The sequence below is a fragment of the Mustelus asterias genome, unplaced genomic scaffold, assembly GCF_964213995.1.
Source record: "Mustelus asterias unplaced genomic scaffold, sMusAst1.hap1.1 HAP1_SCAFFOLD_130, whole genome shotgun sequence".
Classification (NCBI taxonomy): domain Eukaryota; kingdom Metazoa; phylum Chordata; class Chondrichthyes; order Carcharhiniformes; family Triakidae; genus Mustelus; species Mustelus asterias.
Window position 1 is genome coordinate 741569 of NW_027590164.1, and position 13795 is coordinate 755363.

At 46.9% G+C, this 13795-nt stretch overlaps 2 protein-coding genes and 1 pseudogene across 2 annotated transcripts in view; 1 reads left to right on the forward strand and 2 right to left on the reverse strand.

Annotated features, from left to right (window-relative positions):
• LOC144484888 (uncharacterized) overlaps window positions 1–13795 on the reverse strand; it is a 56734-nt gene that overhangs the window by 41927 nt on the left and 1012 nt on the right. The window lies entirely within an intron of this gene.
• LOC144484871 (uncharacterized) overlaps window positions 1–13795 on the forward strand; it is a 79253-nt gene that overhangs the window by 22639 nt on the left and 42819 nt on the right. Inside the window, exons 3-4 of the mRNA XM_078203233.1 lie at window positions 7927–8242; window positions 8495–8598. Of these exons, the coding sequence (XP_078059359.1) occupies window positions 7927–8242; window positions 8495–8598 (420 nt within the window). The remainder of the gene's footprint in view (window positions 1–7926; window positions 8243–8494; window positions 8599–13795) is intronic.
• Window positions 12204–13642, reverse strand: LOC144484863 (uncharacterized; annotated as a pseudogene).

A 13795-nucleotide genomic window follows, 5' to 3' on the forward strand; every position in this document is an offset into this window, starting at 1 on the left:
TGTCCCTGCTGATTATACCTGTGAGAAGTGCATCCATCTGCAGCTCCTCCAAAACCGTGTAAGGGAACTGGAGCTGGAGTTGGAGGAACTTAGGATCATTAGGGATGCAGAGATGGCCATAGACAGAAGCTTCAGGGATACAGTTACTCCGCGGAATGAAAATAGATGGGTGACGGTGAGAGGGGCTGGGAAGAAGCAGTCGGTGCAGGGATCCCCTGTGGTCGTTCCCCTTAGCAATAAGTATTCCGCTTTGGATACGGTTGAGGGGGACGACATACCAGTGGTGAGCCGCAGTGAGAGGATCTCCGGCACTGAGTCCGTCCCTGTGGCTCAGGAGGGTAAGGAGGAGAGCGGGAGGGCAATAGTTATTGGGGACTCGTTAGTTAGAGGGATAGATAGGAGGTTCTGTGGCAGCAAAAGAGACTCGAGGATGGTTTGTTGCCTACCGGATGCCAGGGTCCGTGACGTCTCGGACCGTGTTTTCCGGATTCTTAAGGGGGAGGGGAAACAGTCACAAGTCGTGGTACACATTGGTACCAACGACATAGGTAAGAGAAGGGACGGGGATTTAAAACAGGAATTTCGGGAGCTCGGCTGGAAGCTGAGAGCAAAGACAAAACATGTGGTCATCTCTGGTACGCTACCGGTGCCACGTGATAGCGAGTTGAGGAACAGGGAGAGAGTGCACTTAAACATGTGGTTGCAGGGATGGTGCAGGAGGGAGGGTTTCAGATACGTGGATAATTGGAACACGTTCTGGGGAAGGTGGGACCTGTACAAACAGGACGGGGTGCACCTGAACCAGAGGGGCACCAATATCCTGGGAGGGAAATTTGCTACGGCTCTTCAGGGGGATTTAAACTAATTTGTCAGGGGAGTGGGAAAAGAAGTCAGTGTTGAGGGTGGTGAGGTATTGGGGAAGGTATCAAGGTCAAGGGTGGGTACCGGTAGACAGGAAGATGGGTTGAAGTGTGTCTACTTCAATGCAAGGAGCATCCGGAACAAGGTGGATGAACTTGGGGCGTGGATTGCTACTTGGGACTATGATGTTGTGGCCATTACGGAGACGTGGGTAGAACAAGGACAGGAATGGTTGTTGGACGTTCCGGGGTACAGATGTTTCACTAAGTGTAGGGAAGCTGGTAAAAGAGGTGGAGGAGTAGCATTGTTAATCAAGGATAGTTTAACGGCTGCGGAAAAGCACTTTGAGGGGGATATGCACACTGAGGTAATATGGGCTGCAGTTAGAAACAGGAAAGGAGCGGTCACGTTGCTAGGAGTTTACTATAGGCCCCCAAATAGTAATAGAGATGTGGAGGAAGAAATTGCTAAGCAGATTATGGATACGTGTGGGGGTCACAGGGTAGTTGTCATGGGGGACTTTAACTTTCCAAATATTGATTGGAACCTTTGTAGGTCAAATAGTTTGGATGGGGCACTTTTTGTGCAGTGTGTGCAGGAGGGTTTCCTGACACAATATGTGGATAGGCCGACAAGGGGTGAGGCCACATTGGATTTGGTACTGGGAAATGAACCGGGCCAAGTGTTAGATTTGGTTGTGGGAGAGAACTTTGGAGATAGTGACCACAATTCGGTGTCTTTTGTTATTGCAATGGAGAGGGATAGGGCCGGACGGCAGGGCAAGGCTTACAATTGGGGGAGAGGTAATTATGATGCGATTAGGCAAGAATTAGGGGGCATAAGATGGGAACAGAAACTGTCAGGGAAAGGCACTGATGAAAAGTGGAACTTTTTCAAGGAACAAATACTGGGTGTCCTTGATAGGTATGTCCCTGTCAGGCAGGGAGGAAATGGCCGAGTGAGGGAACCGTGGTTCACAAAAGAGGTGGAATGTCTTGTGAAAAGGAAGAGGGAAGCTTATGGAGGGATGAGGAAACAAGGTTCAGATGGCTCGACTGAGGGTTACAAGTTAGCAAGGAACGAGCTGAAAAAGGGGCTGAGGAGAGCTAGGAGGGGACATGAGAAGTGCTTGGCGGGTCGGATCAAGGAAAACCCCAAGGCTTTTTACTCTTATGTGAGGAATAAAAGAATGACCAGGGTGAGGTTAGGGCCGGTCAAGGACAGTGGTGGGAACTTGTGTATGGAATCAGTAGAGATAGGCGAGGTGATGAATGAATACTTTTCTTCAGTGTTCACCAAGGAGAGGGGCCATGTTTTTCAGGAAGAGAAGGTGTTACAGGCTAATAGGCTGGAGGAAATAGATGTTCGGAGGGAGGATGTATTGGCAGTTTTGAATAAACTGAAGGTCGATAAGTCCCCTGGGCCTGATGAAATGTATCCTAGGATTCTTTGGGAGGCGAGGGATGAGATTGCAGAGCCTTTGGCTTTGATCTTTGGGTCCTCGCTGTCCACGGGGATGGTGCCAGAGGACTGGAGAGTGGCAAATGTTGTTCCTCTGTTTAAGAAAGGGAATAGAAATGACCCTGGTAATTATAGACCGGTTAGTCTGACTTCGGTGGTTGGTAAATTGATGGAAAAGGTCCTTAGGGATGGGATTTACGACCATTTAGAAAGATGCGGATTAATCCGGGATAGTCAGCACGGATTTGTGAAGGGCAAATCGTGCCTCACAAATTTGATAGAATTTTTTGAGGAGGTAACTAGGTGTGTTGATGAAGGTAGGGCGGTTGATGTCATATACATGGATTTTAGTAAGGCGTTTGATAAGGTCCCCCATGGTCGGCTTATGATGAAAGTAAGGAGGTGTGGGATAGAGGGAAAGTTGGCCGATTGGATAGGTAACTGGCTGTCTGATCGAAGACAGAGGGTGGTGGTGGATGGAAAATTTTCGGACTGGAGGCAGGTTGCTAGCGGAGTGCCGCAGGGATCGGTGCTTGGTCCTCTGCTCTTTGTGATTTTTATTAATGACTTAGAAGAGGGGGCTGAAGGGTGGATCAGTAAATTTGCTGATGACACCAAGATTGGTGGAGTAGTGGATGAGGTGGAGGGGTGTTGTAGGCTGCAAAGAGACATAGATAGGATGCAAAGCTGGGCTGAAAAATGGCAAATGGAGTTTAACCCTGATAAATGTGAGGTGATTCATTTTGGTAGGACTAATTTAAATGTGGATTACAGGGTCAAAGGTAGGGTTCTGAAGACTGTGGAGGAACAGAGAGATCTTGGGGTCCATATCCACAGATCTCTAAAGGTTGCCACTCAAGTGGATAGAGCTGTGAAGAAGGCATATAGTGTGTTAGCTTTTATTAACAGGGGGTTGGAGTTTAAGAGCCGTGGGGTTATGCTGCAACTGTACAGGACCTTGGTGAGACCGCATTTGGAATATTGCGTGCAGTTCTGGTCACCTCACTATAAGAAGGATGTGGAAGCGCTGGAAAGAGTGCAGAGGAGATTTACCAGGATGCTGCCTGGTTTGGAGTGTCGGTCTTATGAGGAAAGGTTGAGGGAGCTGGGGCTGTTCTCTCTGGAGCGGAGGAGATTGAGGGGAGACTTAATAGAGGTTTATAAAATGATGAAGGGGATAGATCGAGTGAACGTTCAAAGACTATTTCCTCGGGTGGATGGAGCTATTACGAGGGGGCATAACTATAGGGTTCATGGTGGGAGATATAGGAAGGATATCAGAGGTAGGTTCTTCACGCAGAGAGTGGTTGGGGTGTGGAATGGACTGCCTGCAGTGATAGTGGAGTCAGACACTTTAGGAACATTTAAGCGGTTATTGGATAGGCACATGGAGCACACCAGGATGGTAGGGAGTGGGATAGCTTGATCTTGGTTTCAGATGAAGGTCGGCACAACATCGTGGGCCGAAGGGCCTGTTCTGTGCTGTACTGTTCTATGTTCTATGGATAGATTTTTAACCATTAAGGGAATTAAGGGTTATGGGGAGCGGGTGTGTAAGTGGAATTGAACCCACTATCAAATCAGCCATGATCTTATTGAATGGCGGAGCAGGCTTGAAGGGCGAGATGGCCTACTCCTGCTCCTATTTCTTATGTTCTTATCTCCACATCTGGAAATATATCACCATTCCTTCACAGTCGCTGGGTCAAAATCATGGAATTCTCTCCCTACCAGCAGGGTGGATGTACCTGCACAACATGGACTGCAGTGGGTTCAGGTCCCATACATCACAAAGGTCGACACTCCTGCGCCCCCGACAAACATGGCGATCGCACCTGCACCCTGTTGCACATTGCCCCTGACAAAGATGCCGGCCGCACATGCGCACTGATAGACATTGCCACCGACACATTGGCGGCCGTCAGCCCAGGCCCAACACGACAAGTTGCGCCTCCAATTTGGTACCAACAGGGCGCCCGGAAAGTTATTTTCCGGGGTTTGGGTTTGAACAACATGTTTACGAAGCCTCTCCACCCACCCGCCACATTCATCGCTCTCTGCGCGCCGCCCTCGACCTTAAACTGATCTCGGATTCGAGTTAAAACCGTCCGTCCGCCGCCATTACCCGCACTGCGCATGCTTCAGACCCCTCCCCCTATTCACTCTGGTTGGAGGACCAGCCGCTCCCGCTCGGTCCGCCAGCCCCGCCCCCTTTTCCTATTGGTCCGGAGCTGCCGTCAATCAGTCCCTGGGCATTGTGACTTTGAGCATGCGCAGTGCAGCTCATGTCCAGGGACAGGCGCTTGTTTGTCTGATCTTCAGGCGGGAAGGAGGCGGATAAGCGGAGGCAGCGTTAGGGGCAGTGGGTGGGAGGGGAGGCTTCAACACCCCCAATAAGGAACTAGCGGCACCGCCTCAACACCCAGCACAACGGCAGCTGCAGCGCTTTCTCCCGGGGCCAGGCCCCAGTGGACAAATGTGGCTTCAGGAAGGAAATGCAGCAATGGGTTTGATTTGATTTATTGTCACATGTATTGGGATACAGTGAAAAGTATTGTTTCTTGCGCGGTATACAGACAAAGCATACTGTTCATAGAGTACATAGGGGAGTAGGAAAGGAGAGAGTGCAGAATATAGTGTTACAGTTACAGAAAGGGTGAAGAGAGAGATCAGCTTAATATGAGGTAGGTCCATTCAAAAGGAGGAGGCTTTGGAGAGGGTACAGAAAAGATTTACCAGGATGTTGCCTAGTATGGAGGGCATTAGCTATGAGGAGAGGTTGGAGAAACTTGGTTTGTTCTCACTGGAACGACGGAGGTTGAGGGGCGACCTGATGGAAGTCTACAAGATTATGAGGGGCATAGAATCATAGAAACCCTACAGTGCAGAAAGAGGCCATTTGGCCCATCGAGTCTGCACCGACCACAATCCCACCCAGGCCCCCACACCCCTACATATTTACCCGCTAATCCCTCTAACCTACGCATCTCAGGACACTAATGGGCAATTTTAGCACGGCCAATCAACCTAACCTGCACATCTTTGGACTGTGGGAGGAAACAGGAGCACCCGGAGGAAACCCACGCAGACATGAGGAGAATGTGCAAACTCCACACAAACAGTAACCCAAGCCGGGAATCGAACCCGGGTCCTTGGAGCTGTGAAGCAGTAGTGCTAACCACTGTGCTACCGTGCCGCATGGACAGAGTGGATAGTCAGAAACTTTTTCCCAGGATGGAAGAGTCAATTACTAGGGGGCACAGGTTTAATGTGTGAGGGCCAAGGTTTAAAGGAGATGTATGAGACAAGTTTTTTATGATGTGGAGATGCCGGCGTTGGACTGGGGTAAACACAGTAAGAAGTTTAACAACACCAGGTTAAAGTCCAACAGTTTTATTTGGTAGCAAAAGCCTCACAAGCTTTCGGAGCTCTAAGCCCCTTCTTCAGGTGAGTGGGAATTCTGTTCACAAACAGAGCTTATAAAGACACAGACTCAATTTACATGAATAATGGTTGGAATGCGAATACTTACAACTAATCAAGTCTTTAAGAAACAAAACAATGTGAGTGGAGAGAGCATCAAGACAGGCTAAAAAGATCTGTCCACAGTTGCGTGGACCTGCAGAGTTTCACTGGCTGTCTTGTCTGGAGACAATACACATCTTTTTAGCCTGTCTTGATGCTCTCTCCACTCACATTGTTTTGTTTCTTAAAGACTTGATTAGTTGTAAGTATTTGCATTCCAACCATTATTCATGTAAATTGAGTCTGTGTCTTTATAAGCTCTGTTTGTGAACAGAATTCCCACTCACCTGAAGAAGGGGCTTAGAGCTCCGAAAGCTTGTGTGGCTTTTGCTACCAAATAAACCTGTTGGACTTTAACCTGGTGTTGTTAAACTTCTTACAAGTTTTTTACACAGAGGGTGGTGGGTGCCTGGAACTTGCTGCCGGGGGAGAAAGTAGAAGCAGATATGATAGTGACTTTTAAGGGGCTTTTTGACAAATACATGAATAGGATGGGAATGGAGGGATATGGTCCCCGGAAGGGTAGGGGGTTTTAGTTCAGTCAGGCAGCATGGTCGGTGCTGGCTTGGAGGGCCAAAGGGCCTGTTTCTGTGCTGTAAGTTTCTTTGTTCTTTGTTTGTAAAAGTCTGATAGCAGCAAGGAAGAAGCTGTTCTTGAGTCGGTTGGTATGTGACCTCAGACTTTTGTATCTTTTTCCCGACGGAAGAAGATAGAAAAGAGAATTTCCAGGATAAGTGGGGTCCTTGATTATGCTGGCTGCTTTTCTGAGGCAATAGGAAATGTAGACAGTGTCAATGGATAAGAGGCTGATCTGCGTGATGCACTGGGCCACATTCACACTCCTTGTAGTTTCTTGCACTCTTGGTCAGAGCAGCAGCAATACCAAGCTGTGGTGTCCCTGTAAAAATTGATGAGAGTCGTAGTTGACATGTTGAATTTCCTTAGCCTCTTGAGAAAGTAGAGGCGTTGGTGGGCTTTCTTAACTAAAGCAGCAGTTTCAAGGGACCAGGACAGGTTGTTGTGATCTGAACACCTAGAAACTTGAGCTCTCAACCATTTCCACTTTGTCACCGTTGATGTAGACAGGGCGTGTCTTCCACTACATTGCCTGAAATGTTGTATATATTCCAGTGATAGTTGGAAGAAGTCCATGCTGACTCTCTGTACATCAATCCACTCAGTCCCATTTCCCCTCCATAACTCTGTTCCCTTTTTAATTCCTTCACACCTATCTGATTTATTTTTCAAATCATTGATCATTTCTGATTCCACCATGCACAGAAGCAGTGGGGTGAGGTCGTGACCACTCGTGAATGAAATTGGTCCTCACATCTCCTTTCTATTGCTGATCAATGATATGTTTAGTAATGTGGACATTGGGTAGCAGCCTGCATGAAGATTTTCAGGTCTCTTTGTACTGGACAGGAGCATGGGTCTGTCAATCAGCCTGAATCAGCACCTTCAGGAGAATTGGGAGGGTGTGTATTAGGTACAGCAGTATGACAATGGGGGGGAGAGTGTGTGGGATGGAGATTTACAACTTTAGGGAATGAGAAAGCAAAGAATATTTCATGGAAACTAGAATGGTCTGTTTTGAATTTCAGTCCTATACTTACACTGATAACTTCTATAAACAGGATATTAGAAGGAGAGAATTTACAGACTGAAATCTCACACCAAACGTCACAACAAGATGTTACAAAGTCACTGGATTCATCAGGACCTGAATATAATTGCCGTTTGAATGTATGAGAAGAAATGTTTGTTTGTTCTGTCTGTGGGAAAAGATTTCAAACATCAGTGTGACTGGACAAGAATGGAGACCCCACACCCCCGAGTGAGAGTGTTCCAGTGAACTGACTGTGGAAAGAGCTTCAACCAGTAACACAGCCTGAAAAACATCACCCCATTCACAGCGAGGAGAAACTGTACACGTGTTCTGTACTTGGATGTGGAATCAACTCATTATCAAAAGGACACTGGCACCATGGAGAGACCATGGAAATGTGGGGACTGTGGGAAGGGATTCCAGTGCCCATCTGCACTGGACACACATCGACGAGTTCACACTGGGGAGAGGCCGTTCACCTGCTCTGTGTGTGGGAAGGGATTCAGTATATCAACCACCCTGCTGAGACACCAGCGAGTTCATTCTGGGGAGAGGCCGTTCACCTGCTCCGTGTGTGGGAAAGGATTCACTCAGTTATCCAGCCTGCTGACCCACCAGCGAGTTCACACTGGGGAGAGGCCTTTCGCCTGCTCAGACTGTGGGAAAGGATTCAGCGATCGTTCCACCCTGTGGAGGCACCGGCGAGTTCACTCTGGGGAGAGGCCGTTCACCTGCTGTGTGTGTGGGAAGGGATTCAGTCATTCATCCACCCTGCAGACACACCGTGTCACTCACATGAATGAGAGACTGTTTAAATGCTCAGACTGTGGGCGTAGCTTCAAAAGCTCTCAGACTCTGATGGGCCACCAGCGCATTCACACTGAGGACAGACCGTTCAGCTGCTCTCACTGCGTGAAGAGATTTAGAACATCATCCCAACTGCTAATACACCAGCGAGTTCACACTGGGGAGACACCCTTCACCTGCTCTGTGTGCAGGAAGGGTTTCAGTCATTCATCCACCCTGTTGGCACACCAGCGAGTTCATACTGGGGAGAGGCCATTCACTTGCTCTGACTGTGGGAAGGGATTCACTCAGATCTCCAATCTGCTCACACACCAGCGAGTTCACACTGGGGAGAGGCCGTTCAGCTGCTCTGAGTGTGGGAATAGATTTAAACGGTCATCTCACCTGCTAAGACACCAGCGAATTCACAAGTGATGACAGGGGTTGGATTCTGCTGTTATTGCTGCTGTTAATCACATCCAGGACTGAACCATGTTCATTCTGACAGTTGCTGAAGTGAGAGGGTCGGAGGGTTTCTTTCTGCTGGACTGACCGACCTCATGGCTTTGCTTCCAGTGGGTCGATGCTGTTTGAATTTGGGAGTGCACATTTTACTGAGATGACCCACAAACAGGAGGTAAATCGAAAATAAATATATTTGTCTCTGTTCCATTGAGTCTACAGCACAGGGCCAGGCCAGTCGGCCCAATTGGTCTGTGTCAGTATTTATGCTCCACATGAGCATCCACCCACCCCTCTTCATCTCCCCCATCAGCATATCCTTCTATTCCTCTCTCCCTCATGTATGTATCGAGCTTCCTCTTCAATGTATTCATGCTGTTCACCTCAACCACTCACTGGTAGCGAGTTCCACATTCGCGTCATCTTCCTCATCTCTGGAACCATTGTGGTAAATCTCCTCTCAACTCTCTCAAGGACCCTCACATCCTTCCTAAAGTGTGGTGACCAGAACTGGGCTCAGTATTCTGTTGTGGCCTCACCAGAGCTTTAAAACTATCAGAATAACTTCCCTGCTTTTGTTCTCAATTCCCCGATTTCTGAAGCCCAAGATCCAAAATACTCCAAACAAGAATATCAGACCTTTTTGCTTAACATAAAAAGCATTTTAACAACATTCTTAAAATGGCGAAATAAGATTTTGACCAATGAAGGAACGAGTTGTTGACACAAAAAGAAGCCATTTTGAACTTGCTCTCTTCAAAAGAGAATCCAGAATGTTTGATTCTGGGAAATGAAATTAAAAATGAAGCTGCAGCTACAACAGAGCAAGAAGAAGACATTTCAAGGTGGAATTAACTGGAATTTCTCTCTGGATTTAAACAATGGAGGAACTACAAACATGGAAGAAAATAAATTTCAAAATGTGAACTCTGAACAGACTGTTTTCAGAATTGGAAATCCACAACTGAACAGCAATGAGGACTCTTCTCTTGTAGAAGAAACTATAATTATTAAAAATTACTATAATTACTGAAAGAAGAAAATTTTCAGAAAACACTGAAACCAATAATATTTTCCATCTTCAGTGGACTGAATTCCTGGACATGGAACCCAGCAGTGTGCTGTTACCAAGCTGGACTTGTGAATGTGAAGTGGACCATGGAGGGATTATTATGTCTATTGCAGGTCATAAGATAGTTAAACAGAGGAAAACATTGGACTTAGGAACAGGAGTTGGCCATTTGGTCCTTCGAGCCTGCTGCACAATTTGATTAGATCATGGCTGTGGTTAAGATATCCAGTATGCTTTACATTGTAATATTCTAAATGGGATATTATAGTGATACATTTTCATGTCTTCCTGGGAATATGTTGTGAAGATCTAGTTTAATAATTCATGTGTTTTAGAAATATTAATTTCGGATTTTAAAAAAATGTAAAACTGGGTTGAGAATCTGATAAAAACACCCTGAGGGAATTTGCAGTCACAAGGTGTGGCCCATGTTGGTTTGAGAAGTCAAAGCTAGAAGGGTAAGAACAAGTGTAACACGGCAGCTGGGCTCTTTTAGCTGGAGACATTGGGTCTGACAATTGTTTTTCCTGTCTTTGTTAGAGAGGGGAATTCTTCACACACACCTCAAGAAAAAAGGTTTGGTTCTGAAACTAAAAGTTAATTAATTTAAACATCTTTTGGACATCCCTACTGGTCTGTTACCATGGGGATAAGTGATTCAGGGTGGTCTTGGTTGGAATTCTGGGTGTTTCTCACAGAAAGCAGGCAGTCTGCAGTTAGCTTGGGAGCTGTGAACCAGCTGTGGGACCGGGAGCTGTGAACCAGCTGTGGGACCGGGAGCTGTGAACCAGCTGTGGGACCGGGAGCTGTGAACCAGCTGTGGGACCGGGAGCTGTGAACCAGCTGTGGGACTGGGAGCTGTGAACCAGCTGTGGGACCGGGAGCTGTGAACCAGCTGTGGGAGCGGGAGCTGTGAACCAGCTGTGGGAGCGGGAGCTGTGAACCAGCTGTGGGACCGGGAGCTGTGAACCAGCTGTGGGACCAGAAGCCGAGGAGGTCATTAGGAACCATGGGTGTTCCCAATGTTTAAATCCCTCAGCAAGAAGGCAGTGAAGTCCATGCTTGGATTGAGGAGTCCATGTTTTGAGTCAATTTTGAAATCTCAAAGGAAAGTTGGAGAGTTGTTTAGCCGAAAGCTAATAGAAGGATCCTCATGAAATCTTGGAGTCTGGAGAATCGCTGGATTACTGAGGAGAATTAAAGTGAATGCTGGGAGCTTTGACATACCTTTGGGATTTGTCCCAGGAACAGAAGTGAATGCACATTCAAGATATTAAGTATAAGGGCATTCTTGTCCAGGAGTAAGGGTTTAAAAAGTACAAAAACTGAAAAATGCTGCAAAACCTCAGCAGGTCTGGCAGCATCTGTAGAGAGTGAAAACAGAGTTCATGTTTTGAGTCAGAACTGAGTTTACAGAATAAATCTTTACAAAATATAATTCATCGAGCTGGTTTTTAATATTCCTTTTATATTCAGTGAAGTTTGATTTTGTTTAAAAACCTGGAATCTTGTGATGGGTGTTTGGATTTCTCATGTTCTCGACCCGAATTATAACAACACACAATATTTCAAAACAATTTGAAAAATAAAACCATGATGGTCTTTATTTTGTACAAAGTATTACATTATAAGACACCCCTCATCGAGGATCTACAATAATTTCTTAGCTCGAGCACCAGTGAAACAATAAATGAATAAAAATTGTACTAATTGTCATCCCTTCTAAATCAGGAGGATTATCCCCAGCACAGAGGGTCATTTGGAATTTTTCCCACAGACCAATTAACAGGGATTATACTCTCAAACCATCTGAAGTGAACTCTTTACATGAATCGTCCAGGCCGGTGCAGTTATCAACTTGCAGTTTGGCTGATCAGCTGAGATTTTCTGCAGCATTTCATCGATCACCGTGTGATTCCTTTCACAGAGTCCATCACTGAAAGGACTTTCAGCTGCCGTGTTCCTGACCAGAATGTTCATGTTTTCACATGTTTTCAAAACTCATCATTCAGAAACTGAGCTGGTGCCACAGCTCCAGCCCCAAGGGCCAAGGGAAGGTTTACTATTGGGATGTGACGGCATCCTCCAATAGTTTTTATAGATTGTACACTTTGCACTGGTCTCTTGTATGAGTCTCGTATACTCTTCATCAACTGCTCCTGAATCTTGAAGCAGGATTTTTAATCTTTGGCAAAAAGTGTGAACAAATTGTCTGTGTAGTTTTAAGATAATTTGCATCTTTCCCTTTGATTTTTATCAAAGCTATCATTATTCCTTCTCAAACATTCAGATTGGAAACTTCATGTATTTTTAAACATTCTCTGTCACCACGTTATAATCCTGACCGTCTTATGGTGAAGGAGGAAACTGGTTCCAATCTTTACTTGGTATAGATTTATTCACAGAGTGAAACATTACTGGTATATAACTCCTAATACCATTCCATGCTCTGTCAGTAAGTGTCTATATGTGCTCATGTAAACATCTAATCAATGTCCACTGCTTGTATATATTTAACCCCAAATTATACAATTAACACCCACAGGCAGAGTATTTAAAAGGTCTCTAATCGGTGTGACTGCCATAATGTCTCAGCAGGTTGGATGACTCAGTGAATCCTTTCCTACACTCAGAGCAGGTGAACAGCCTCTCTCCTCTGTGTGAACTTGCTTGTGTTTCCACAGGCTGGAAGGATCAGCAAATCCCTTCCCACATTCAGAGCAGGTGAAAGGCTTCTCCCCAGTGTGAACTTGACGGTGTGCGCGCAGACTGGACGACTCAGTGAATCCTTTCCCACACACACAGCAGGTGAATGGCCTCTCCCCGGTGTGAACTCGCCGGTGTTTCCAGAGGCTGGAGGAATCAGTGAATCCCTTCCCACACTCAGTGCAACTGAATGGTCTCTCTCCAGAGTGAATTCGCTGGTGTGTCAGCGGACTAGTGGACCTGTTAAATCCCTTCCCACACACAGAGCAGGGGAATGGCCTCTCTCCAGTGTGAACTGCTTGATGTCGCAGCAAGGTTGATAACTGAGTAAATCCCTTCCCACACACAGAGCAGGGGAATGGCCTCTCTCCAGTGTGAACTGCTTGATGTCGCAGCAAGGTTGATAACTGAGTGAATCCCTTCCCACACACGGAGCAGGTGAATGACCTCTCCCCAGTGTGAACTGCCTGGTGGTTCTGCAGGGTAGATGATGCACTGAATCTTTTCCCACACACGGTGCAGGTGAACGGCCTCTCCCCGGTGTGGACTCGCTGATGTATCAGCAGGTGAGATGACCGAGTGAATCCCTTCCCACAGTCAGAGCAGGTGTACGGCCTCTGCCCCGTGTGAACTCTCTGGTGCTTCTGCAGAGCAGAGGAATCACTGAATCCCTTCCCACACTCTGAGCAGCTGAACAGCTTCTCCCTGGCGTGTATTCACTGGTGTCTCGGCAGGTTGGATGAAAGAGTGAATCCCTTCCCACACACAGAGCAAGGGAATGACCTCTCCCCAGTGTGAACTCGCTTGTGTCTCCGGAGGCTGGATGAATCTCCGAACCCCTTCCCACACTCAATGCAGGTGAAAGGCCTCTCCCCCGTGTGAATGCGTCCGTGTGTCAGGAGACGGGATGAATCAGTGAAACCCTTCCCACGTTCAGAGCAGGTGAATGGCCTCTCCCCAGTGTGAATTTTATGATGTGTCACCAGGTTGGATAACTGAGAGAATCCCTTCCCACAATCAGGGCAGGTGAATGGCTTCTCCCCAGTGTGACTGCGTCGATGAATCTCCAGCTCACACGGTGCTTTGAATCTTTTTCCACAGTCCCCACATTTCCACTGTTTCTCCCTGAGGCGGGAGGCCTTCTGTCCCTCCAGGTTTGACAATCAGATGAAGCCTCGTCCTCACCGAGAACAGATGTACACTCCCTCTCAATGTAAATGGGGCAATGCTTTTCAGGCTGTGTAACCTGAACACTCTCACTCACGTTTGTACTTCTTGGTGCTTTTCCAGTCACACTGATGTTCAATCATTGC